Here is a 27434-nt window from a genome sequence, read left to right on the forward strand (position 1 = left end):
TGGTCTCAGTTATAACTGAAATAAAACTGATTTTCAAAGTAATGTCCATGTTTCCCTATGGCCTCTTTTACACTATACGCGTTTTAACTGAAATCTTCTTCCCAATGCACTGCTATGGAAAAAACAGATACTAATGCATACTAACGCATACTAACGCACACTAATGCATACCAACTGATTAAGTGTAAATGGAGTTTACGCAAATGCAGAATTTTTTTTGCTGCCACTTAGTTAAGTGAGTTTACACTTAATCAGTTGGTATGCGTTAGTGTGCGTTAGTATGCGTTAGTGCGCGTTAGTGTGCGTTTTTTCCACAGCAGTGCATTGGGAAGAAGATTTCAGTGAAAACGCCTTAAGTGTGAAAGGTGCCATAGGGAAACATGAGCATTACTTTAAAAATCAGTTTTCTTTCAGTTTTAACTGAAAGCAACTGATTAAGTGTAAAAGGGGCCTTGCAGTAGTAGTTGGTAGTAAAAAATTGACAGATCTGACGGGTTTTGGAATAGTCCATCCCCTTACAGGGGGTTGTCAGGGTATGCATTATTTTCAAAAGCACTTACAGAATGGCAGTTGCTCAATCAAACTGCCAAAATAGTAAATAGTGTACAAATATGTAGGGAGGCCATCCAGATCCTTTCCATGGAGTGTATTTGTAAAGAATAAAGCAATAATGAGAATTACCCATGAGGAGATGGACTGGTCCAAAATTTGTCAGATCTGTCAGATTTTGTCTACCTACTGTAATAAAGACCATCGGTCTTGAGAAAGCCCAGATTGCAATGAAAAACCTTCCTCCACACCTTCTTACTGATCTAATACGATGATAAGTACATTTTATACAATTATGTCAATTTCAATTGATTCCTTATGAGGATGGAATAAAACATGAAGTTTTATTTTTGAATGAGTTTTGCCTGGATCATAAATATCCGTTGGTTGATATTCCTCTATAAGGCCAGGAAGGGATACTATTGGAGTTGCAGTCACTCTTGTACAGTATCTGCAATGTGATTATAGAACGCCATGATGTGTTAACAGTCCCAGAAAAAAATGAAAGAGATCGTCCTTAGATTATATAAAGCTGTTGATCTGGAGGAGCCTTTCTGAAGTAAAATAGGCACAGGGCGGGACCTGAAATTTGGTAACTCAAGTTTTAGAATGCGTGCATGAGCTGGAATGAGTGTATGTGCTGCTGTATGGAGAGGGACAGACATGCAATCTGCTGCTCCATGCATTCACTGAGGCTCCTGCAGGCACAAAAGGAATTGTACCAAAACAATCACCAGAAATGATGACAACAACATTAGAGAAACCTATACACAGGCCTTTGCACTAACTCCAAACCATATGTTTGCTGTCAGACAAAGAGTTACAAATATTTTATACTAGATGCAATTTGCTGCATTTTGCAGATTGCAAAACGCAAGGGCCTCTTTAAAGTGAAGAAAATCGCAGCAACCTACTGCAATCCGAGTGCAATCAGATTCCGCCTGATCACAAATGTCCTGCATGCTGCATTTCTCCTTGTGTTCTTAGCGGACATAAAATATTGCAAAATGCAATCACAGACAAATTGCAGCAAAATCGCACTGTAAAATTGTAAATAAACCCCACTGTGCTTGCAATTGCAAATGCAATGAGATTTCAAGGTAATTTTGCTGCGTTTTCCCTGGATGCTTGGGACCCAAGGAGAAAACACAGAAAAAATGTGCCATGCATTTTTTGGGCCTGATTCACAAAGCGGTGATAACTCAGTTATCACGCCTAAAAGACTTTAGGCGTGATAAGCTTTGCACCACTGAGTTAGCACCGTTCTGTGCTCTTTATCGCGCGCAAAGTCCCGTGCGCAAGGTTTTGCACGCGCAATCGCGCAACTTCGCGCGCAGCGCCCATAGGGTTTAATGGGCGCATCGCGCGCACTGCACCTTGCGCCACGCGATTGCGCGCGCAAAACTTTGCGCGCGGGATTTCGCGCGAGTTTCATTTTATCACGCCTAAACTGAGTTTAGGCATGATAAAGGGCTTTTCACAGGCGTGCAAACACTTTGCACCGCTTTATGAATCAGGCCCTTTGCCTGCTAGGAACACTGCTGGGCTTAGGGCCCTTTTCCACTAACAATCGCTAGCGATTGCGATTCAGCAAGTCCCTAATTTTTTTCTGCGATTGCGATCGTGATTTTGCTATGCAATGTATTGCAAAACTGCGGTAAAAATCACTCCGCAGCGCAATTGCACTTTTGTAAAAATCGAATCATGGTAGTGGAAAATACCTACTGAGATTCCTATGTTATTTAGCAAATGCTGATTAGGGCTGTTCTATACTACAAACTAAGTACAGTATAAAAGTGATTGCTAGTGAAGTCATTTGCTATGATTTACGAGCCATTTCAGATCGCATGCAGATTGCAAAGCGCAAGGACATCAGCAAACTAAGTAAAATTGCAGGAGCCCTTTTATAATATTACTCCATTTGATTTTGCCTGACACTCTGCATGTTACATTTCTTCTGTATTTGTGTTCCAAGCAGCCAGTAAAAATGCAAACACAATCGCAGAGTAGTTTAAATGTAATATTGCACTGCGTTTGCAGTTTTCAGTATAACACAGCCTTAAATTGCATAATATTAATTTGCTTTATAAACTTTAATTTATAAGAGTTTGAACTAATGGACAATGTTTTATTGCAATAGATGGATGATACAGGGACTTTCCTAACGATGAATATTCCACGAAGTGGCGACTATAAGCCATCAATAGACACACTGCAGGCCTGCACTGTTTGTCTTGGTAAGTTTTATCAAAGCACCAGGATTTCACCTCACACCCCCATTCTTCCTATCCTATGTTCTAGTGAAGCAACAGATCTTGGCTTAGCTCTACATCTGATAAATAGAAATAAAGCTGGCCATACACTGTTCAGATAGGCGGGGCTTTAAGACATTAGCCCCGCCCCCTGAGGCCACAGATCTGCAGCTGTATATTAATTAAGTCTAGGAAGCACAGTCTTCTGGATAGTGGCAGTTGTGCTCAGGGCCGGCGCTACCATAGAGGCAAAGGGGGCAATTGCCCCATGGCCCCAAAGCCTGTAGGGGACCCTAAGGCATCTCCCTCGCATCTTAACTGTTGATCCCTGGGGCCTCTGCAGAGTCTTTGGCAGAATAGCATCTCATCTGTGCTGCTGGGGGGCAGGTGAGAAGCTACACTGTCAAAGACTCTGCAGGGGCCCAGGAAGCACAGTTAAGTTGGGTGGTGATTGGGATTGATGGTGAGCAGCCAGCCCAGGGACTCAGGAGGGAAATCTGTTGCAAAAAAGGGCCCCAAATGCTGCTTTTTGGTCTATTGTGGGGCCCCTGGATTTATTCTGCCCCGGGGGCCCCACTGTTATAGAACCGGCCCTGGCTGTGCTGTCTTCACTGTAGGACAGGCTCAAGGTAGAAGTGTGCAGAGACAGCACAAGCTTGCTGTGTGAGGTGCTGAGCTCTGTTCATGCTGCAGAGCTGAGTAGAGATTTCACTGTGTTTGTTAGTATTATGAGAGGCTATGAGGCTATAGTTATTTATAGTGAAGTATTTTAAGGATTAAATATATTATTGTTTATATGTGTGTAAGGGTGTATGTGCAGCGGGGAAGGTAAGGGTTAGGCACCACCAGGGGGATGGTTAGGGTTAGGCACCACCAGGGGGATGGTTAGGGTTAGGCACCACCAGGGGGGTGGTTAGGGTTATGCACCACCAGGGGGGGTCTTAGGGTTAGGCACCACCAGGGGGGTCTAGGGGTTAGGGATAGGTACAGGGAGGGTTCTGTGTGAGAGTAGGGATAGGTATAGTTACAGTACAGTATACACCACCAGGGGGGGTGGTTAGGGTTAGGCACCACCAGGGGGGGGGGGGTGTTTAGGGTTAGGTACCACCAGGGGGGGTGGTTAGGGTTAGGCACCACCAGGGGGGTGGTTAGGGTTAGGCACCACCAGGGGGGTGGTTAGGGTTAGGCACCACCAGGGGGGTGGTTAGGGTTAGGCACCACCAGGGGGGTGGTTAGGGTTAGGCACCACTGTGGGGGGTCTAGGGGTTAGGGATAGGTACAGGGAGGGTTATGTGTGAGAGTAGGGATAGGTATAGTTACAGTACAATATTTGTAATATACACAATTTATTAAATTATGTATATTTACACAAAGGGGGGGGGGGGGGGGTTAGGGATAGGGAGAGCCTACAGTTAGGTATAATTGCAGTAAAATACCTGTAAGATCTACCATTGTATTACTATGCTTAATACAAGTGTAAATATCGTTTTTTAGTTATAGACGCTATTTGAAGTTTCATTTCCGAATTCGTTTGTTGTTATGGACGGTATTTTGCCGCTTCATTTCCGTTTATTGAACCGATTTAGTACTATATTTTCATTTATAAGCTATAAAAAAAAAAATATTGTTTTACATTACAACTTATAATTTCGGCTATATCCCGCACCCTTTTTCCAGGCGCCCTTTTTTGATACACGCTACACAAGTACCTCACTAACAGTTCCTCTCAGAAGCACAGCATTTTCTTCTTACTGTGATCCATTCCAGTTCTGACAATATTTTGTCAGAACTGAAATATACCAGTTGCTGTCAGTTACATATCAGCTGCTGTCAGTTACAACTGATGTGCAATGTAATGTCAATTTTTCTCTATGGCTCAAGTGGGTGATATTACAGTTTAACAGTGTGCTGACCAGGAAGCAGTTATGGGATAGTGGCCATTTTTAAAAGGAGGACTGAAAATTCCATTGATCACAGTGGACAAACAGGATGCGGGAGAGCAGAGAGAGATTGAGGAGTAGACTACACAGGAGGTAAGTATGACCTGTGTATGGTTATTTTTACTTTTTATTTTCAGTTCAGGTTCTCTTTAACCAGTTGCTCTCAGTTATAGTTAGTTAAAGTAAGTCCCATGTTTTCCTATGACACCTTTCACACAACACGTTTTAACTGAAGTCTTTTTCATAATCCACTGCTATTGAGAAGAAGAAAAAATGCGTACCAACTGATAAACAGGGCCTTACCCAGGGCTTCTTGCAGCCCCCTGAATTCATCCTGTTCCAGCTCCGTCCTTCCGCGACCCTCCAGCCAAAAGTGATGACCCCCTCAAAGGTGGCCAGTTGCAGGCTACTGCGCATGTGCGGCCCCGAGCCACTTGCACCCTGATTATGCTCCCTATGCCGGAAGCATACTGCGCATGCGCATTAGTGCTTTTCCCTTACTTTGCATGTGCAGAATGTTGCCGTGCACAAGGACGTGATGAGGAGGCGCGTGGCTGGCTAGCTTTGAGGGGTCACCGCTGCTGACTAGAGGGTAGTGGAAGTACAGCGCGCACAGGTTGACTACAGGAGGTTGCAAGAAGCCCCGGGTAAGTTAAACTGCTTTTTTCAGACTTAAAGAGAACCCAAGGCAGGTATTTTAAATCTGAAGAGAACACAGAGGCATGTCCTTTGCATAATAACATGGCTCTGTATTTCGCTATGGCCACCTCTAGTCCCCCAGGAAGTCACGATTTAGCTTCCAATTGGAGGAAGCTCACAGCGGTGGGGACAGAGGCGGGGAGCGCTGGCTAATTGACATGCCGCAGGTAAATACAGGGCTATTTCAACTACACCCAGATTGGATGCAGAATTGATGCAGAATGGATGCAGAAAAACTGACTCCAATGAATGCCTAGGGGAAAATCTGCATCAGAAAAATCGCGTTTAGTGGAGACAGGCCCATAGGCTTTCATTGGAGTCAGTTTTTCTGCATCCAGAATCCGCATGTAGTGGAAATAGGCCATTACTCTGCTGAAATTAGTTATTAAAACTGCTAAAAACAGACAACATGCTCTTCTCTTTTAGCCTCTTTCAACCTGTTTTCTAACTGTACTTCTCTCCACACATCCATTGGGCGCCTACAGATGACATCAGTCAGGTAAAAAAAAGGTGGTTACAGCCTTCACTCTAGTTTACAACTGCTGGAATAAAGAAAAAAAAACCTGTTACTCTGCCAGGAGTAAAAATGATTTCCCCCTATGCTGAGTATGGCATTTTTACTGCACATCATTGCGAGGATGGGAAGCTTTATTTTTAACCTTCCCCTATTTCTTCTTCCTTTACTCATAAATCACTCTCTAGGGGCTCGATTCACCAAGCGGTGCAAAGTGTTAGCACCGTGGTGAAAAGGCCCTTATCACGCCTAAACTCAGTTTAGGCATGATAAGAAGGGCTTCGCGCGAAGTTACCGCGCGTACGCGCGTTCGCGCGCAGCACCTGACGCTTCGCGCGAAGCTCCCATTAAACCCTATGGGACTTTGCGCGCGCGCGAACGCGCGTTCGCGCGGTAACTTCGCGCGAAGAGCAGGAAAAAGCGGTGATAACTCAGTGGTGAAAAGGTCATCACGCCTAAAGTCCTTTAGGCGTGATAACTGAGTTATCACCGCTTGGTGAATCGAGGCCTAGGAGTCCATTTTGAATTTCTCTTTACAGCTCCTCTTTAAACAATACCAGTTGCCTGGCAGCCCTGCTGATCTATTTGGCTGCAGTAGTGTCTGAATAACATATGAAACAAGCATGCAGCTAATCTCATCAGTTCTGACAATAATTTCAGAAACACCACCTGATCTTATGCATGTTCTGGGTCAATGGCTAAAAGTATTAGAGGTAGAGGATCAGCAGGACAGGCAACAGTAATTGCTTAAAAGGAAATAAATATGGCAGCCGCCATATAACTCTCGCTTCAGTTGTCCTTTTACGGGCTACAACATACATGATAGAAATCTGGAATTACTGCAGTACTCCTGTGCTGAAGAAGATTGGAAAACAGATGTATTGTAGACGTGCAAACCTGGCCTGGTGGCAAATGTTTCCACCGCTTACCTGATTTACTGAATACTTCTTATATTTACCCTTTATTATCCTACCAACATGGTTACCCAAATTAAAATGGAAGCATCATAACACCCCTCGGTAAAAACCACAGCCATTTCTTCACATGTATACTATGTTACAAGCTAAGCCAAGGTTCATGTGTTCTGTAGAAAGCTGGATAGGTCTCTGTCTGCGAAAGACTGAGGCCCGGTTCACACTTACGTTGGAGTGGCAAACAGATCTGTAAAAACGAATCTATTAACCGTTCGATAGGATCTGTGGCCACTCCCTTGCCACTCATTTTCTGTTCCGTTTCCCCACATCCCCCACAGACCCCCACCCCCCAAGTGGATTTTTCTATTTAGAAAGGTTTGTTTCTTCACTAGTGTGAAGAAACATTCTGTCTTCTCATTGCCCCCAATGCAGCCCTTCAGCTTCCATTTCCAATATATACAGAAGAAAATCCGCACTCCTGATATGATGCGGCGTGCAAGCTGGCCAAAAATGGGCTGCACCACCATAATATAACATCAAATAATCTTTATTCAAACACTGAGACAAGAATTATAAAACCATTTAAAATGATGTGCATTGCAAAAAAGCAACCCTCCACAACACAACTTAATGTGGGGATTCTGGGAAAGTACCATTCAATAACAGTGCTTTACCTCCTATAAATGAATGTAAACCTTTTAAACTGCATAGCATCCATCTGGGTTCTGCAATAGATCCCAATATGGAGTGTAAGGACCCGGGTCCAGGATAACTAATCTTGATAAATATAATTAAAGTGCTAATGCCATCTATGATGCAAGTATACCAATTGATTCCAAATCAGCGCATAGAAAAATCATGATCAGTGAATACATACAAAAGTTTAAATATGCTCACAAACATATTATAAAGTGCTAATGATGAACAGTGCAAACAGGGATGGACAATATAATTGTGGTATACATACGTTTTCCCAGGACAGGGTCCAGTAATAAATCATGAGCAACAATGGAGTCAGGGCGGAGGGAGGCACACAAGACACTCCACACGTGGCGTGGTCCACGTGACCACTTCGTCAGGAGCGAGGGATTGTGGGTAAAGGACCGCTTATAAATGTGAGACACCGTAAGTCTAGCTATCTAATAGGGCAGATTCTAATTATGTACTTCATGACGCTTGCGGCTAGGGCGCATGGGTATACGTGTCCATAGATCGCTCAATCGTACGTGATTGGCTGCATATTAGCTGGATCCAGAAGCGGAAGTAAGTCACTGCTTTTCACACTGGAACGCATATTGGTTCCTGCTATTTTTAATCTACGGTGGCCGCTGATGCCCAAAAAGCTTACCAAAGCATTTGACAGTAAATACATATAGGTATAATATAATGTAAAATAGTGAACAAAAATACAACATTGTCAGACAGAATACACGTAAGAGACATCCCTCTAGCTGGGTGTTGGCACCAGCTATTAAAGATATACAATCAATTTGTGAGGGGGGCACATTTCAGTGTCCTTCATATGCGCAACTGGCACAAACAAGTAGTGTCCATAATGTAGCATTCAATAATGAGACCCCTCCAATATTAAATCCCAAAAAGGGTTAGCCTTCAAAAGCGTACATTTTTGTAGATGAAAGCAGAGATCAGTAATGATCTTTTCCATAAGAAGTCATATGCATATTTAAAGCAGCAGATGTCGTACAGTGTCCATTCCATAAACCACCAGTAGGGGATCCAGTACAAAGATTAAGTGGCTTCTCTCATATACGCAGGTGCTGTAGACAAGTTACAGCGGTTGGTGAGTAGCTATCGACATTCTTTGGATATCCTGGAAAGTTGGAGGTTAAGAGGGGCTCCTGTGATTAGCAAAATAATAACCAAGCACTAAACGATCTATTGAACAGAAAAATGGGAATTTATATAAGTATAACAATACATATGTGCATGTATATCTGCATATATATATATATATATATATATATATATATATATATATATATCTCGGAACCCACATCATACAAGTGCAGTAAGGGGGCATGGTCTACTCACCCGGGCCATGCCACCACTAGCGTGACCCAATCAGATAATCAGTGTACCTCGATAAACTGTGGATACATATCATGAGAGGTGCTCTGCGCTCACCTACACAGTTCCACCAGTCATGCAAAACCCAAACAGTGCGTACATGTGTGCAATTTTTTTCTATCAGAGTGGTGGTCTGTGCTTACCCACACAGACACATCAGTCATATTACCCTGAAAAATTATATACATGAAGAAGGAGATGGACGTGCTTACCTTCACGTCATCACCTCAATAAGTGAACCCGAATGTGCGCTATATAATTAATATAAAAACATTTCATTATATACTTACATATTTTATCCCAAAAATGATTTGAAGGAGAACTCATTCTCCTTCAAATCATTTTTGGGATAAAATATGTAAGTAACAGCTTCCGTTTTCGTTCTGCAGGGCTCTGCCGTCTGGAAAAATTGGTGCTGCAGGAAACTTGCGGTCTGTTCAGCGGAACGTACGGAACGGATCTGTTTGAACAGACGGATGTGAACGGTTCCATAGATTAACATGTCGCATCTATACTGTTCGCTTCTGTTCCATTAGTACAGTATCTGTTCCAGGAACGGATCGTTTTTTAACGCAAGTGTGAACCGAGCCTTATAAGTGTGCATTCACGCAGAAAACGTGATATAAATTATACATATTTCTAGCTTTTCCTTGGTAACTGTAATTGATAAATGTCCTCATAGCCAATATGCATTTTAATTCTTTGTTACTGTGTATTGTTTTGTGGCTAAAATACTAATATGATTATTAGAACTAACACTTCCTCCCAACCTTTCTTGCCTCTTCCTTATTTTTTTCTCCTTCACTTTCCCTTTCCTCTTTTCCATCCTACATACATCCATACACCTTTTTCTTTTTAATGCCTTTTTTTCTCTTCCTCTTATTTTCTAGTAATGTTTTTGAACACCACGATGTGAGGCCATGATCAACGGGACAGCGTTGCGATGAAGCCTGTCCAAACTGGTTGGCCTCTACTCCATGGTGGAATGACTGAGAGTTTGCAACAACAACAAAAAAATACTATACATTATGTATATGAAACTAATTTTTCTGTTGGTTATATACAGTATTACCATATAATTTATATAACCGTAAAAACAATGCATGAGCAGAATCATCCTGGCAGGGTTTCAGTTTTGCATTTTTTTTGTGTGAAATTGTCCGCCATTCTACCATCTACACCCCAGAGACCTCCGTGAAGCCCCTGACACTCTACCGCTGACTTCAGCCTCACCCTGAAGAGGATTCCTACTAGTCTGTTGAGGGACCAATAGGGAGTACTAGGGAAAGGTTCAAGAATGCTTCATGCCGGGCTCGCTATACATAAGTATAGCAGCATTGTGAGGTAAAAGCATGCTGAGCTTGACTGTGTGCAGCAAATAATGCCACCCCCCTCTCCTATCCTATAAAACCTAAGTGTCCCTGCATCATCCTGTCCCTGTGTCCGTGCGTTTGTGCTACTGCACATGTGCAGCGCGGACAGCCGTTAGGACATGAGGACAGGGCCAGGGAGCCAGGTGGGCGTGTGAGCGGGTGTACGGGTGTGCGCGCGTGGGGGACGGGTGCGTGCGCATGCGCACTGACATGCAGCGGTGTGACAGAGACCAAGAACCCTTTTTAACAGGACAAATAGAAAGAACAACCGAGAGCCCCCAATAGTGTATTATTGTTAATATAAGGTAATCTTCAATTTGTACAGCAGATATGGATATACTCACAAGTCTGGGTTACCGACCTCAGGCAACCACTCCAATCGCATATGGGGATATTCAGCCTGTCCCCACTCAGGGGCGCCGCACCTATCTGCACAACCTCGGAGTTACTCCTGCTCTTGTATTTGCCTGAGGAAGCTGGCTTGGGACCCGCGAAACGCGTTGCATAATTTTATGTGGAGTACTAATTAAATATATATTTTTCTGGATACCATATATAGTGGTTGTGACATATATATTGGGTAGATGGATCCACCCCGGTGCCCTAATTTTTTATTTGGTTTTAATAGACTACTAATTTTTATTCTGCTGGCGCCTCTGTAACTACTACAAATACCTTTTTAAACGGGCTTAGGTCAACAAGTAAAGCATAATCTCGTTAGAATAAATTCCAGCATAGTAATCATTCGGGTATAGTAAATTGCTTCTCCGGGTCCTGGCCAATCTCCATTATAAGTCTATGGGAGCAACGCCTGGTATAGTAAACAATAGTAAAATGAGATATAATAAAACTTCTGTCATAGTAAACATGTTTTTTGCCCCATGTGACGCTGACTTTGGATATAGTAAAAGAAACGGTGGCACATGCTTCATATGTCATTGTGAAACCCATGGTCGGCTGCTTTCTTCAGTCTGGTTACAATTGAGTTGATGCCTGATAACATTTGTAAGACATGAAAAATGGCACCGGTGCTAAATATACAGTATTGTACAAATAAGCAGCCTGGGGAAAAAGGAATAATGTAAATGTAAACAAGAGAAGTCAGCGTTACCACTTCCACTTTGCATTTGCCGATAAAAGTATCGTCACAGACCTCCTGCACTGGCCATGTGACCTGTGATGTTGTTTCAGTTTTTTGCCAAGTGATTCCCACCCATCACTACTAAGCTTTATGCTCCAGGCAATGGCTGCAGTGATCCTCAAATAACATACTCGCTTTCTTTGGCTTAGTAAATGTTAACAATGTCTGATGCTGAAGGACTCCCTTCAACACTTGTCAGGAATAGTCCATAACATTGTAGTATAAACCATCCTTTTGGTTGTAGATGTCTGTACTGATTGCTTTCATTGTAATTTAATTATTACTTTCAGATACATGTAAGCCAGATCCTCAGTGTTTGACAAACACACTTACAGTGGAGAGGCAGCCAATGGACATAGCATTTCTTCTAGACAGTTCCTACAGCATGAAGCAAGATGACTTTGAAGCAGCGAAAGGGTTCATCAGTACAATGATTGATCAGCTGGATGTCTCAAGCAAAGGTGACCGGGTGGCTGTAGTAAGCAATACACCCTTTGGATTTAGGCCAAACAGTGAGGAAAAGCCTCATCTAGAGTTTGATCTAACAACATATGACGACAGTCTGCTCATGAAGAAGCACCTACAAGAAAATACAGGCCATCTGCGAGGTCCTCTTGCCTTGGGTTTTACCTTGCAATGGACAATTGAGAATGTCTTATCCACTGCACCAGATCTAAGGAAACACAAAGCCATCATCTTAATAGTATCTGGAGAGACAAGCTCATGGGACAAAGAAACGCTCAGCGAGGCTTCTCTGAGTGCCAAGTGCAAAGGATATCCACTGTTTGTTATTTTCACAGGGAAAACCTACAATGACACCGAACTGATAGACCTTCCAAGTATTCCCATAGACCAACATCTGCTCCAGCTTGGCAGAATTCACAAACCAGACTTTGGATATGCTGTTGGATTTATGAAGTGTTTTATTAATTCCATAAGACGTAAGTACACTGAGAAAATCAGCTGAAGAAAATATGCTACACATTTAAGAATACATGTGAACTGGAAATAGGGTTGTAAAAGTGAAGAGTTGGTATTATTAGCCACCAGTTTTAATGGAGAACATCATGTAGGGTCACTGGATTGGGCATTCAGAAGGAATAACATTTGCCATTTATGTCTTTTAAAAATGTGTTGAGTCAGGCAATAAAGGTTTATAGACATTAAATATATGTTCCTTTACACTCTCTGGTAACAAAGGTAAAGGCAATCTAGAGTGTGAATGTACTGCACCAGTGTTATGCCTCAGTGCTGTTTGCTTAATACAGCTGCAGCGTGATGCCACATCATTATCCCTGCCAGTCTATCAGTCTGTTATTACCCTGCCAGTCCTCTCCGCAGTTTTTGTTAGTACACCCTCCAGTTCTCTCCACAGTTTTTGTAAGTACACCCTGCCTGTCCTGTCTGCAGTCAGTCCTGCTAGTCCACTCTATCACACCTGTCTGCAGTCTGTCCTGTCAGTCTACTCCGCCAATCCATTTTCAGCTCAAATTTGTGCCCTGGACTGTTTTAGTTTTCGCCAAAACTATCACCTAAGTAGAACTGATTCAGGGGTGTAGCAATAGCCATAGCAACCATAGCAGTTGCTATGGGGCCCTGGAGTATAGGGGGCCCAGTGTGTACTTACAGAGACTCTGAAGCCTCTTTAAAGCCTCTTTGTTTTTTTAAAACAATCCTGGTTAATACATTAGTGCTACCTAAATCGGTGCATTTCCACGGCTGTAAACTATCTAAAAAACCCTAACCCCTTGGGAGGTGATCTGTGCAGCGCTTCCGTGTGAGGCAGGGCTATGAGCTGCAGCCCTGCCTCACACGCGCCTGTCAGCCCGGATCACCGCCTCTTCACCTCTCCCCCGCCCCTCTCAGTCTTCCTTCGCTGAGAGGGGCGGGGGAGAGGCGGAGATCCGCTGCTGACAGAAGCGTGTGGGGCAGGGCTGCAGCTCATAGCCCTGCCTCACACGGAAGCGCACAGGAGCAGCAAAATCCACGACCAAGAAAGTCGTGCATTTTGCGGGGGAGAGGGAGGGCGAGTTAGGGGGGTTTTAGATAGTTTACAGCCACGGGAATGCGGCGGTTTAGTTAGGGCTAATGTATTAAGCAGGATTGTTTAAAAAAAAAAAAGGATTTTTAAGAGGCTTCAGAGTCTCTTTAAACTGAACCTCCGGACTAAAAATCTACTCAGCAGAACTGAAAAGGATTGGTGTTTCTTTTACAGTTTCACAGCATCAGAACTTTGTTTTTCTTACCAAAGCATCATTTTAGCTGCATTTTTAGCTAAGCTCCACCCATCAAAGAAAACTGCCCGTGCTTTTTTTCCCTGATGCTGTGCAAAGCATGATGGGATTTCCTATGTTGTTATTCATGTTGCCTAGCAACTGGGAGAGGTGATCAGCACACAGGACATTTGGAACTGTGTCTCATGCTCCCTGTCACCTCCTTTCAACCAAAAAGATGGCTGCCCTCATGAAATCAAACATTTGCCTATTCTTTTAAAACAGGGTGGGTAAGAGATTATATTACTTATCTATTTTAATTAACAGAACTAATGTAACTTAATGACAGTATGTTTGTTTAGGCTGAAGTTCCTCTTTAATGGATTCACAATTAGCTTATTTTGTTTTTCTCTACCCTCTGGCTTTGTCTAAGGGCCCATGAACTATGTACAGTTTTGATTGCATAATAATGTAAATTGCCCAATCAACATATATCCACAGGGTAGGAGTAGGTGGCATTGCTTCAGAGTGCCTCCATCTGAGGGTCCCATGCAAGTTTTGCTATGGGGTCCGACGATCTCTACGCCACTGAAACTGATACTTGCATAACCCTAACAATCATGGCAGGAGAGGAGAAGAGAAAGATCTACCCATATTTTGTTTTCATGCAGCCAGGCTAATCTATGACAGTTTGGATTTTTGGACCACAAGATGCTCCAGACTATAAGACACACCTAGGTTTAGAGGACAAAAAAAGTGTCCTTCTGTGTCCTCTATTGTCCCCCTGGTGTCCTCCTCCATACCCCTTTTTGTCCCTGTGTCTTGTTGTCCTCATCTGTCCCCATGGCCGTGTCCTCCTTTTTGTCCCTGTGTCCTTGTTTGTCCCCCCTTTGTGCCCTGTTTGCCTTCCTCTGCCCCCCTTTGTGCCCAGTTTGTCTTCCTTCTTTCCCCTTTGTGACCAGTGTGTCACCCTCTGTTCTCCCTCTGCATCCTCCTTTGTGTCCCCTCCGCTCCCCGTGCGTAGATAAAACCTGTGGCAGTGCATCTCACCTGATCCAGTGACTCCCATGACATTCAGATACTTTTCCTCTCCCTCATTGTTCCCCTAGTGCCGGCTTCAGCACTACGGGAACAGTGTGGGAGAGGCCTCTGATCGCTGCGGGAGTTGATAGATCAGGTGAGACCCACTGCCGCTGCTTTTAACTATGGGAGTGGAGGTGGACAAGGGGGACACAAAAGAGGACAAGGGAACAATATAGAAAGTCCCCAACATTGCAGCGGGTTGTATCGGTATGCGTTCGTAAGTTGGGGACTTTGTACAATAAGACACAGTGACTTTTCCGACCCATTTTTGGGGGGCGAAAAATTACGTCTTATATTCCCGAAAAATACAGTACTTTAAATGTAATCCAACACGATGCTGCCACCTAATAACTAGTGGTGGCTGGATAGGGTAATGGTTAAGGGCTCTGCCTCTGATGCAGGAGACCTGGGTTCGAATCTCGGCTCTGCCTGTTCAGTAAGCCAGCACCTATTCAGTAGGAGACCTTGGGCAAGACTCCCTAACACTGCTACTGCCTATAGAGCGCGTCCTAGCGGCTGCAGCTCTGGTGCTTTGAGTCCGCCAGGAGAAAAGCGCGATATAAATGTTCTGTGTTTGTATGTTTGTTAATAAGATTCAATAGCTTTACCATAACCCTGATGAACCTACATTCCCTACACCCACTAACATGCATACATACATGAAGATCGCATTGCCTGCAGCACACATACAAGTGGTCAGCAGCAAAAAAACACTGTTTCAGGGATGTAAGGTCAGCTTTAGTGACAAATGTAGATTTTGCATTACAACCTTGTAGCTTTTTTTCATTTCTCTAACATTGCAGCCCTCATCAGTTCATTTCTTATTTAACATCTATGAAAACTTTATAAATTCCAAAGAAAACAGTTTACAATAATATCTCAACAGGGTCAATAAACAAGTATCCATCACCACAGCTGAAATGTTCTGCTTCTGGAAGCCTCCGAGGGAAAAGACTGACGTATGTACAATATTTAATGTGTTTCACACATGTCTAATTCTGTTGAGCAAACATAGTGCATTGCTACATAGACTCATCACATACTCATCACTGTCGATGCTGTGAATGGCATCCAGGGGCGTAACTAGAAATCACTGGGCCCCCCTGGGAAACTTTGGATGGGGGCCCCTCCCGACAACCCCCACCCCCTGCTTTCTGCACAGGTAAACTGAGAACCAATGTTATTCAGTTGGCTAGTGCACACTTGAATGTGTTTCAAGTGTCTATAAAACTTTGTATGATTCGTTATCAGTAGCTGAACAGATGCACTCATTAGAACAATTGTGCAGAGAGAAGAAAGCTTTTTCTCTCCTTACCCTTAAGGGGCCCATACACCTAACGATTTTCCCGCCGATATACAGCAGATTCGATCATTGTGATCGAATCTGCTGTGAAATCGTTGTGCAAACGATTGATTTCCGTCCGAAATCAATCGTTCCTGTCGATCTGTCTGTGCAGAAGATTTTTCTCAATCGCCGGCGGGTCGGGAGTGCGTCGATAGCTGCGTTCAAATGCCTGACGGCCGACGCAATACAGCGGCAATACATTACCTGCATCGGTCGTCAGGCAATACATTACCTGCTCCGGCTGGCGCGTATCCCCGCTGTCACCGATGTCTTCTTCTCCGCTGTGTTCTGATCCGGCTGGCTTCACTTCTTGTCCTGGCAGGAACTTTAAACAGTAGAGCGCTCTCTACTGTTTAAACTTCCCCGGACAGAAAGAAGTGATTCCAGCCAGACCGGAACGCAGAACCCAGCGGAGAAGAGACAGCGGTGACAGTGGGGACACGCGCCAGCCGGAGCAGATAATGTAAGCGGGGCGGGGAGGGGGGGGGGGAGGCAGCAGTAGCACCACCACAGATTGTGATTGGTTTCATGCTGAAATCGATTTACAATCTGTTTGCAGTAAAGGCAGCCATACGATCCCTCTCTGATCAGATTCGATCAGAGAGGGATCTATCTGTTGGTCGAATCTGATGGCAAATCGACCAGTGTATGGCCACCTTTAGTTGTCAGTCTCTCAGGACAGGGCCCCCTGTGGCTTCTGGGCCCCCCTGCGGCTGCATCCCTTGCAGGGTCTAGTGTTACACCCTGATGGCATCGGGCAGGTGTGATCAGATATTTGCAAATACCACTGATAATATGAGCATAGTTTTAACCGAGTTGTTACCAGCATCTGTAAAAATGATAAGCGCTATTATGCTGTCAAGTTTATTTGAACGCTTAATTAGGAGTGTAAAAGTATCCCCTGCAGCTACTGTGGTCATGGGGTGGGGAGGAAGTCCAGGAAGTGTACTTGTAATAAAGCCACGAGTTCCATGTGGATTATTCAGTATATTTATGTCCTGGTCATTACTGGAAGGGTACTGGATGCTTATCCAAATAAGAGTGAAGCGATCTCTCACCTCCAATCATTCCTTACACTAATGATATCAGTCACTGGCATTTCAGGTGTCTTTAGTAGCTTCAGATTATCTCATCTCGATCTCATGCTTGAATCAGGACTATATTTTTCAATAAAAAAAAGTCACAATAATATATTATGTGATCCAGACACGTATTTATTTCCTCATAGATTACATGAAGGTAACCTGAGAAGTGATTTACTCCATCATTCCTCACTAAACTGGATGTCCACGGATGATAGTGGCGATAACAAGATGGAGGCTGTTACATCAACTCAGCACACATACGTGACCTCACTAAGCCCCCACAATGAGCAGGGATCATCCAATTTCTCTGGTAAGTTAACAGAACAAGCAGCACTTCAGAAAATACAAGAGGACACCCAGCATGTCTACATTTACATGGGATTACCATGTGCCACGATCGGACCAGCACCACTTGAAAGTGTAAAGAAAAGCTCTTTATTAAATAGCAGCAGTGGCAGACCACTGTTTTGTGTTGTCTAGCCGTCTCTCATAGGACTCATACCACCCCCACATCTGGAGGAGCCTAGATGCTGGTCTGTATTGCGAGCTACCATGGCATCAGCTTAGGGAGAGCTAATGTGTTTGTGCATTTGCTTTTGCAGGGATATGAATATGCATGTATATTAGCATGTTATGTTATCAGTGTCCCATCAGGTCTGCCGCAGACTCCACTCTTGTACATGCTTTGATGGTGTGCATTGTTGGGCACCTGGGGGAGGGTGTATTTGAAGGTGCTTTGAGTGTCTGTAGGTTTGTGGCTAAGGCCTGTGACCCAGTTATTATGCAGTGCTTGCTAATAGTCGGTGATCAGCAAACCACTACACCAGTGGATCCCTTTGGGGGTGGTCCCACTAGCAACATGGCGCAGATCAATAGGAAAATGCTACAGTGGCCAAATTGGGCTCGCTCTGGGAATAGTCACACGCTTCCGCGATTTGGCAAATCATGAGTACTTTTTGATTGCCACAAAGTGCCCGTAGTCTCAGGCCTAATGCAGCTTGAGAAAGGATTGACCCAAAACAGCGTTGACATGGTTTTGATTCAATGGAGAACTTTTACTCTTTGAAGTGGTGCCAAACCGATTGCGTGACTGTACCGATGTGTACCCCTTCAGGCACTGGGATAGGGGTCTTGGCACACTACTTGACACATGGGTGCTCCTCCATCCTCGGTTTACAGAACACTGAAAAAAGCATCAAATGTTGCGGGACAAAAATGAAATTTTGACTTTTTTAACTGTCATAGCATTTCTTTAAGGTACAGAGTAGCAATAGTTCCTGTCCTGCTTGTTGGCAGATGCAGTGGTATGAGGGGTATCACTACATCCCTGATATTGTGTCTTGATTGTCAGCTTGGACAGAGATGTTTGTAGAAACCACATTCCACTTTCATCCTTCTAAGGCCTACAGACCCCTTGCAGTCTGCATCGCACCATGTTAGCCTTCCCTGCCGCAAGGGCAATGCAACTAATGCATTGGAGACTTACACACTTGATGTGGTGCGCCAGAAGTATTCAAACTGCTGCATTCCCGATGTAAAGTCTGCAGCGCGTTACTGCGTGATCCGTGCCTACCACATGGATTAAGCAGCAATGCAAGTCAATGGGTGACACAGTAAGTGTGCACGACGGGAGCACAGCATGCATGTGCGGTCCAACGGGAACAGGATCATATGCATAGCGAGCACGGCATTGCACAGAAAAACTCAGGTGTGCAATCAACCTTAAAGTGAAGGTCCAAGCAAAATAAAAAAAATTAGTTTCACTTACCTGGAGCTTCTACCAGCCCCCTGCAGCCATCCTGTGCCCTCGTAGTCACTCACTGCTGCTCCAGTCCTCCGCCACCAGCTAGTTCGGCTTCTACCAGCCCCTGCAGCCATCCTGTGCCCTCGTAGTCACTCACTGCTGCTCCAGTCCCCCGCCACCAGCTAGTTCTGCTTCTACCAGCCCCATGCAATCATCCTGTGCCCTCGTAGTCACTCACTGCTACTCCAGTTCCCCGCCGTCAGCTAGTTCTGCTTCTACCAGCCCCATGCAGCCATCCTGTGCCCTCGTAGTCACTCACTGCTGCTCCGGTCCCCCGCCGCCAGCTAGTTCTGCTTCTACCAGCCCCATGCAGCTATCCTGTGCCCTCGTAGTCACTCACTGCTGCTCCAGTCCCCCGCCGCCAGCTAGTTCTGCTTCCACCAGCCCCATGCAGCCATCCTGTGCCCTCGTAGTCACTCACTGCAGCTCCGGTCCCCCGCCGCCAGTTAGTTCTGCTTCTACCAGCCCCATGCAGCCATCCTGTGCCCTCGTAGTCACTCACGGCTGCTCCAGTCCCCCGCTGGCAGCTTGCCGACCTCGGAGGTCGGCGGGCCGCATTGCGTACATTTTTACGCATACCCGCTAGTGGAGGAACATTAACACATACATTTTTACGCGCAAGTTGCTCAATGCGTAAATTTTTACACATTGAACTAGTAACACGTAAAAATGTATGTGTTAATGTTCCTGCACTAGCGGGAATGCGTAAAAATGTACGCAATGCGGCCCGCCGACCTCCGAGGTCGGCAAGCTGCTAGCGGGGGACTGGAGCAGCAGTGAGTGACTACAAGGGCACAGGATGGCTGCATGGGGCTGGTAGAAGCCCCAGGTAAGTGAAACTCATTTTTTTATTTTGCTTGGACCTTCCCTTTAAGTAGCAAATAAGGCTGTTACAATGCATATAAACAAGGCAAAGCTCCTTACCCTGGTTTTGAATTTGTGCTTTCTCTGGTAGAATACTTTTGAAGCAGGGGTGTCAAACGCAATTGCATAAGTTGTGGAGAAAATGTCAGGGCCGCACATGCACAGTCTACGTGACGCCACTCAAGTTTGGGCTGCACATCTTATGGAGCCGCCAGCAGGAGAAAGGAAGGGACACAGAATGCAAAGGGACCTCACAGACTATTGGTTTTAGGGCCCGTTTCCACTGGCGCGGAAACCACGCTGAATCCGTAGAGTTTCCCCGCAGGCAAATCGCACAGGGAAACTCTGCCATAGGGATGCGCCAGCGAATCGACTGGCTTTTCCATCCGAAGTTGTGTGGAAGGCTGCGAATCCCATAGCTGTGCGTGGCATGGCTGATGGGATACGTCTGCGTACCCGCAGACCCGGAAATGCCGCCATGCGCCTCGCTGACGCGTATGGCACAAGTGGAAACGGGCCCTAAAAGCATCAGAAAATGAATGTGTGACAAGTTATAAGAAGGCAGGTGAAGAAAAGTAAGAAGAGGTGGATGAAGAGGATGGGGGTAGGGGAAAAGGGAGAAAGGAACATTTGTTCAGAAAGGATTAAAGACCTAACCAAAAAACTATTTTTATTTTGTCTGTGTTACATTTCATTTCCTCTAAAGCATAAACGTCAGACTCTGGCCCGCAGAGCCATCAAATTTGGCCCCCAAGTGGTTTCCCCACTTTCCATTATGTTTGACCCTCTTTAGACCACAAGGCAAGCTAAAATAAATGTGAAGCCCTAGATCAAATGGGAAGCCATATGGGGGAGAGAGGGGGAAAGCACCAGATCTCAGGGAACTGTATAGGGGAGGGAGGTGACCATTTGACACCAGGGAATTGTATAGGGGAGGGAGACCCACTAGACACCAGGAAGCTGTATAGGGAAGGGGGGTATTAAACACCAGGACAGGGAATGTTATAAGGGAGGGAGGTGGCCACTACACATTTAGATTTGCCTGCGACCTTGTCCCCGTGTACAATGTTGTCCCACTTTGAATTTGAGTTTGACACCCCAGATTTAAAGGGAACCTGAGGTGAGAAAAATACACAGGTTTGCATCTTCATTCTCTAATAAACAATGCTAGAAAGATTAACAATAAGGTTTTTTTTATTTATAAAAATAAAGTAACAGCAATTGAAAAAAATGACATAAAAGAATAAACAACAATTCTCTGCCAATTAGTATAACATAACTAATAGGTAAAATGCAGCAATACAAAAATAGGTATGACAAACATACTCAGCGATGATTAACCATACAGCAGAGGAGTACCCCTAACCATAATTGTAATTCCTACATATACCACAATACAGGCTGTGTTGTATTATGCAAGGGTTGTACATAGAGTTGAGCTGAAATTTTCGTAATTTCGCATTACTAAAATTACGCATGCGAAATTTGCGATTACGATGCGAAATTACAGTAGCGTAATTGCCATTAAAATCGTAATTGAAAATACAGTAAGCGTAATTTTCAACGCGTAATTTCGTGTTTCGTTCATGCCGTAATTTCGCATTAAACGCTACCGTAATTTCGCGTTAAACCGTAACGCTCCGTATAATATAAAAAAGCCGCCGACTTTAAGGGTTAATAGCAAAGCCCCCTTAAATGCTAAGAGCCTCAAATTTGGAGAATATATTAAGGAGATCAGGAGGAATAAGAGGAAAAAAATTTTTTTCAAAAAGACCTTATAGTTTTTGAGAAAATCGATGTTAAAGTTTCAAAGGAAAAATGTAAACATTTAAAAACCCGCCGACTTTAACGGTTAATAGCAAAGCCTGCTTAAAGTTTAGGAACACCAAATTCCCAGGGTATATTAAGGGGATCAGTGGGAATAAGAGGAAAAAAAATTTTTTCAAAAAGACCTTATAGTTTTTGAGAAAATCGATTTTTAAGTTTCAAGGGCGAAAATGTCTTTTAAATGCGGAAAATGTCAGTTTTTTTTGCACGGGTAACAATAGTGTATTATTTTCATAGATTCCCCCAAGTGGGAAGAGTTTTACTTACTTCGTTCTGAGTGTGGGAAATATAAAAAAAAAACGACGTGGTTTCCCCCTCCTAGACCTCTTTAACCCCTTGTCCCCCATGCAGGCTGGGATAGCCAGAATGCGGAGCACCGGCCGCGTGGGGCTCCACACCCTGACTATACCAGCCCGCATGGTCCATGGATTGGGGGGTCTCGGAAGGGGAGGGGCAGCCAAGCTTTCCCCTCCCCCTCCGAGCCCTTGTCCAATCCAAGGACAAGGGGCTCTTCTCCACCTCCGATGGGCGGTGGAGGTGGAGGCCGCGATTTCCTGGGGGGGGGGGGGTTCATGGTGGAATCTGGGAGTCCCCTTTAAAAAGGGGTCCCCCAGATGCCCACCCCCCCTCCCAGGAGAAATGAGTATAGAGGTACTTGTACCCCTTACCCATTTCCTTTAAGAGTTAAAAGTAAATAAACACACAAACACTTAGAAAAAGTATTTTAATTGAACAAAAAACATAACCACGAAAAAAGTCCTTTAATATTCTTAATTAACCATTAATACTTACCTGTCCCTTTAAATAAATGATCCCTCGAAATAGCCTCGGAAATGTTCTATCAGTTACAATGTAACAAAGTTATTACAATGTAACAACTTTGTTACATTGTAACTACGCCGCACCCGACGTCACTCGCCGCCGCCGCATACGCGTCTGCGCTGCACGGACCCGACAGAGCTCTGAGCTATATAGCTCAGAGCTCTCTAAAGCATCTTTGTATTTTGGCTCCAAGGAGCCCCATTGGTCCTTAGCAGACCAATGGGGTTCCTTCAAATCAGAAGGAACCCCATTGGTCTGCTAAGGACCAATGGGGCTCCTTGGAGCCAAAATACAAAGATGCTTTAGAGAGCTCTGAGCTATATAGCTCAGAGCTCTGTCGGGTCCGTGCAGGACGCTAAGTCCCCGCCGGCTCCGCTGCCCTCCCCGCCTCTCCCACATGTCACCCACATGTCACCCACATGTGGGTGACAGATGTGGGCGGGGTGGACAGCGAGAGCTGCGGGGACTTAGCGTCCTGCACGGACGCGTAAGTGTATGCTGCGGCGGCTGAGCGGCGAGTGACGTCGGGTGCGGCGTAGTTACAATGTAACAAAGTTGTTACATTGTAATAACTTTGTTACATTGTAACTGATAGAACATTTCCGAGGCTATTTCGAGGGATCATTTATTTAAAGGGACAGGTAAGTATTAATGGTTAATTAAGAATATTAAAGGGCTTTTTTCGTGGTTATGTTTTTTGTTCAATTAAAATACTTTTTCTAAGTGTTTGTGTGTTTATTTACTTTTAACTCTTAAAGGAAATGGGTGAGGGGTACAAGTACCTCTATACTCATTTCTCCTGGGAGGGAGGGTGGGCATCTGGGGGACCCCTTTTTAAAGGGGACTCCCAGATTCCACCATGAACCCCCCCCAGGAAATCGCGGCCTCCACCTCCACCGCCCATCGGAGGTGGAGAAGAGACCCTTGTCCTTGGATTGGACAAGGGCTCGGAGGGGGAGGGGAAAGCTTGGCTGCCCCTCCCCTTCTGAGACCCCCCAATCCATGGACCATGCGGGCTGGTATAGTCAGGGTGCGGAGCCCCACGCGGCCGGTGATCCGCATTCTGACTATCCCAGCCTGCATGGGGGACAAGGGGTTAAAGAGGTCTGGGAGGGGGGACCCCACGTCGTTTTTTTTTTATATTTCCCACACTCAGAACGAAGTAAGTAAAACTCTTCCCACTTGGGGGAATCTATTAAAATAATACACTATTGTTACCTGTGCAAAAAAAACTGACATTTTCCGCATTTAAAAGACATTTTCGCCCTTGAAACTTAAAAATCGATTTTCTCAAAAACTATAAGGTCTTTTTGAAAAAAAAATTTCCTCTTATTCCCACTGATCCCCTTAATATACCCTGGGAATTTGGTGTTCCTAAACTTTAGCAGGCTTTGCTATTAACCGTTAAAGTCGGCGGGTTTTTAAATGTTTACATTTTCCCTTTGAAACTTTAACATCGATTTTCTCAAAAACTATAAGGTCTTTTTGAAAAAAAAAATGTTTCCTCTTATTCCTCCTGATCTCCTTAATATATTCTCCAAATTTGAGGCTCTTAGCATTTAAGGGGGCTTTGCTATTAACCCTTAAAGTCGGCGGCTACCTAACATTGATCCATGCGTCAACTTTTCCGCTTCTGGAGCATGGCCATACGCATTAATTTCGTAATACCCGTTGCAATGCGAAAATTACGCGAAAATTACGCTTACGCGAAATTTCTCGAAATCCTTCTTCATTACGATTATGTACTTACGGCCATAAACGTAATTACACTAATTACGCGAAATTTCGCGAAATCGTAATTACGCCATTACGCTCATCTCCACTTGTACACTATCAACAAAGGGTAGCAAACCTCATACAAGTACTAATGGCAGGAGACATGAAAAATAGAAAGAAGGGTAAAAAGGGAAAACGGGGGGGGGGGGGGGGGAGAAAAGGAGAGAAAGAAGAGGGGGGGGAGGACAGAGGTAAAGTGGGCACCATCAGTCAGACACTCAACATTAGACATTAATGAATGCCAAGAACACTTGCTCATTGAGTAAGGATACTCTTTGGTCTCATCCCTATTTCTCGATAACTTCCAGGTAAAAGCCCAGAGATATTAATATGGTGTAGTGTGAGGCGTGGTGACAAGAAAATTTAAAAAAAGTTTCACTTTTCTGTTTTAGGCAGATAATCTTGTGTTTGTTTCAGTATTAGGAACCTATTGACAATGCTCCTTTAAAGGAGAACTGTAGTGAGAGGTATATGGAGGCTGCCATATTTATTTCCTTTTAAGCAATACCAGTTGCCCAGCAGCCCTGCTGAGCTATTTTCCTGCAGTAGTGTGGATCACACCAGAAACAAGCATGCAGCTAATCTTGTCAGATCTGTCAAAAATGTCAGAAACACCTGATCTGCTGTATGCTTGTTCAGGGTCTGTGGCTAAAAGTATTAGAGGCAGAGGATCTGCAGGCTAGCCAGACAACTGGTATTGTTCAAAAGGAAACCAATATGGCAGCCTCCATATACCTCTCACTACAGTTCCCCTTTAATCTTACCATTCATTATTACTTCTTCTGGGAGTTGTATGTCCTAAATGTATGGGTGCAACTCAAGTTTGAACGTTTGCTTTTATAAAAAAAATATTCAATGTGAATTTAATGCACAAAATAGGAGTGAAACGTTTTCAGCACTGGCAAGTGGACTGCTGATCACATTCTTGAAAAAGTGTGAAGCATTTTGGCCATATTTCCGTATATACGGTATTTTTGTTTTTTCTTGTCCTTGTATTTCTTTAGAAAACAGCATTGTGTATCCAAGCTGCAAGCCAAGCAAAATGGACAATGACCTTCAGCTCTGCACAGATATTCCATTCATAGTTTCATGCTGGGTCTTTTCTAAAGCTAGGTTCCTGTTCTCATTTGACTTTTATTGGCAGCATGGGCTATATAGCTATATTGGCAGGTAGAGCTGGAATACAGTTTAGTAAATTGGAGCTTTACAGTCCAGATGGGAACTCAAATAAAATATTATAAAAAAAAAAAAATCATTATTGCTTCCAGTGTGAAATACTTTGCTTATAGCCTCTGATGTGACACAATTGCTGCTGAACAATGTTATCTATTCCTTGTGAAGCCATATTATTAGTATTACAGGATGTGTTTGGTATGGACAACTAGAATAAAAATGTCATCTCTTTCAGGTAAACCTGAAGAAAGGTGAATTGTTTTCATACTATGAACAGTGTTGTGAACAAAAAGAACAGCTAACGTGAACAGAGAATCAACGCAGAAGAGAACAATTAATTAATGCAGAATATCTGAAAAAAGCGAGAAAAGGTTGCTACACAGAAGCCGTCACAGGACACTATAAGTTGGAAATCTTCTAGAATTCTCTCTATAATCTTAGGTGATGATAAAACAGTACTGGAGAGAAGGACTGAAGATTGTGTTTCCTTGTTGCCTTCTTCTATCTGTGCTGAATGACAAGCATGTTCCTTATCCTACTTTAAATTATTGTATTTAAACAAATCACTGTAATACAGAAGCTCTTTATTGTGTTACAAGTTCACTTAGCCATTCCTTTTCATACCGCCATTCTTTTCTTTCTTATGTCTTTATGCCTTTTTGAGCTGCAGGTATCAGCTGCCAGACTTAGACTGGAAATTCCAAAAACAATTCACATTCATGAAAAAATGTGACAAAGGCATATATATCGGTGACAAAATTCTCTTTTTCATAGTTGCATATTTTAGTTAGTTACCAACCTGGAATATTTGTTTCAAGAACCCCTTTGTTAGAAGCTTGTCATGTTTTATTTTGAATAATGAGAGTCACAGGCAGGTGAACCCATCTTCCTATCCCCACTGGATCCAAGATGATCCCCAAAGTAGTGCTATATCTCCGACCTTCTCTATTTACAGAGGACACAGACAATACAGGGAAGCTGAATCAGTTCACAGTGTGGCTAGAGATTATGGTGCCCCATAGCAGAATTTTGATGGCGCCATCAGACCTATGCAATCTTCAGCAATATCACCTGCCCCTACCCCATGGGATATGAGTTCACTGGCCAATGGGCACTGAGATAAAGTCAGATGGGGACAAGCAAAGGAAAATTAATAGTTTACATTACACATCTATTACCACTTGAGCCCCTATGCTCCACAACCCCTTAGCAGTTGCTATGGCTATTGCTACACCCCTGAATCTGGCTTATGTAGCAGCAAGGATTGCAATGCCTTGCTCATATTAACACCCACATTAATTTTATGCAGAGGGCAATACAGTGGATAATACTCTCACCGTGCAGTACAGGAATGCTAGGTTTGGGTTTTAACTTTACCAAGACATCACCTGCATTGATTTTGTATTCACTCACGGTGTTTATGTGGATTTCCTCTGAGCACTCTGGTTTTTGCCTACAACCCAAAAACATATTAACTAGGATATGTTAGGGACAGAGTGAGACTGGTATACAGCTGGACAGAATGTAAACCGAGATTACATGTACCCTAAGCAATCTATAAAAAACCTACAGAACATGTCTGTATGGGGAGTACTGCACAGAAAACAGAAATAGTCCGACCATTATCTCACTTCTGTACAAAGCTTTATGATATGTCAAGAATCACATATATCCTGTAAAATCAAAGAAAATCTTATACCTTGTGTAGTTCAGGTCCAATTTTGCAGATGTGAGTAAATATTCAAAAACAAAGAGACGTGGTTTATTTCATACATGAAACTTGAAGATATGGGATGGTCCTAATCAGCACTATAAACCTTGGATAGATTGTAAGTGACCGTTTGCACACTCACACACTGACTCCATGACCACCAACCGCTCAAACACAGTCAATTCAGGAATCAGCTACTGTTCCTACAGCCAATTAAAAGTCAGGAGGTATACAGCTGCCTGGAAGACCCCCACACTCTGT

The 27434-nt window shown here is 43.9% G+C and overlaps 1 protein-coding gene across 1 annotated transcript in view; it reads left to right on the forward strand.

Moving 5' to 3' along the window:
• The window catches only part of LOC137543708 (collagen alpha-6(VI) chain-like), a 191112-nt gene extending 163898 nt beyond the window's left edge, over window positions 1-27214 (forward strand). Inside the window, 5 exon segments of the mRNA XM_068264830.1 lie at window positions 2690-2786; window positions 11761-12411; window positions 15653-15725; window positions 17340-17506; window positions 25698-27214. Coding sequence (XP_068120931.1) covers window positions 2690-2786; window positions 11761-12411; window positions 15653-15725; window positions 17340-17506; window positions 25698-25717 — 1008 coding nt within the window. The 3' untranslated portion in view covers window positions 25718-27214.
• The last annotated feature ends 220 nt before the right edge of the window (window positions 27215-27434 follow it).

Source organism: Hyperolius riggenbachi, unplaced genomic scaffold (assembly GCF_040937935.1).
Source record: "Hyperolius riggenbachi isolate aHypRig1 unplaced genomic scaffold, aHypRig1.pri scaffold_173, whole genome shotgun sequence".
Classification (NCBI taxonomy): Eukaryota; Metazoa; Chordata; class Amphibia; order Anura; family Hyperoliidae; genus Hyperolius; species Hyperolius riggenbachi.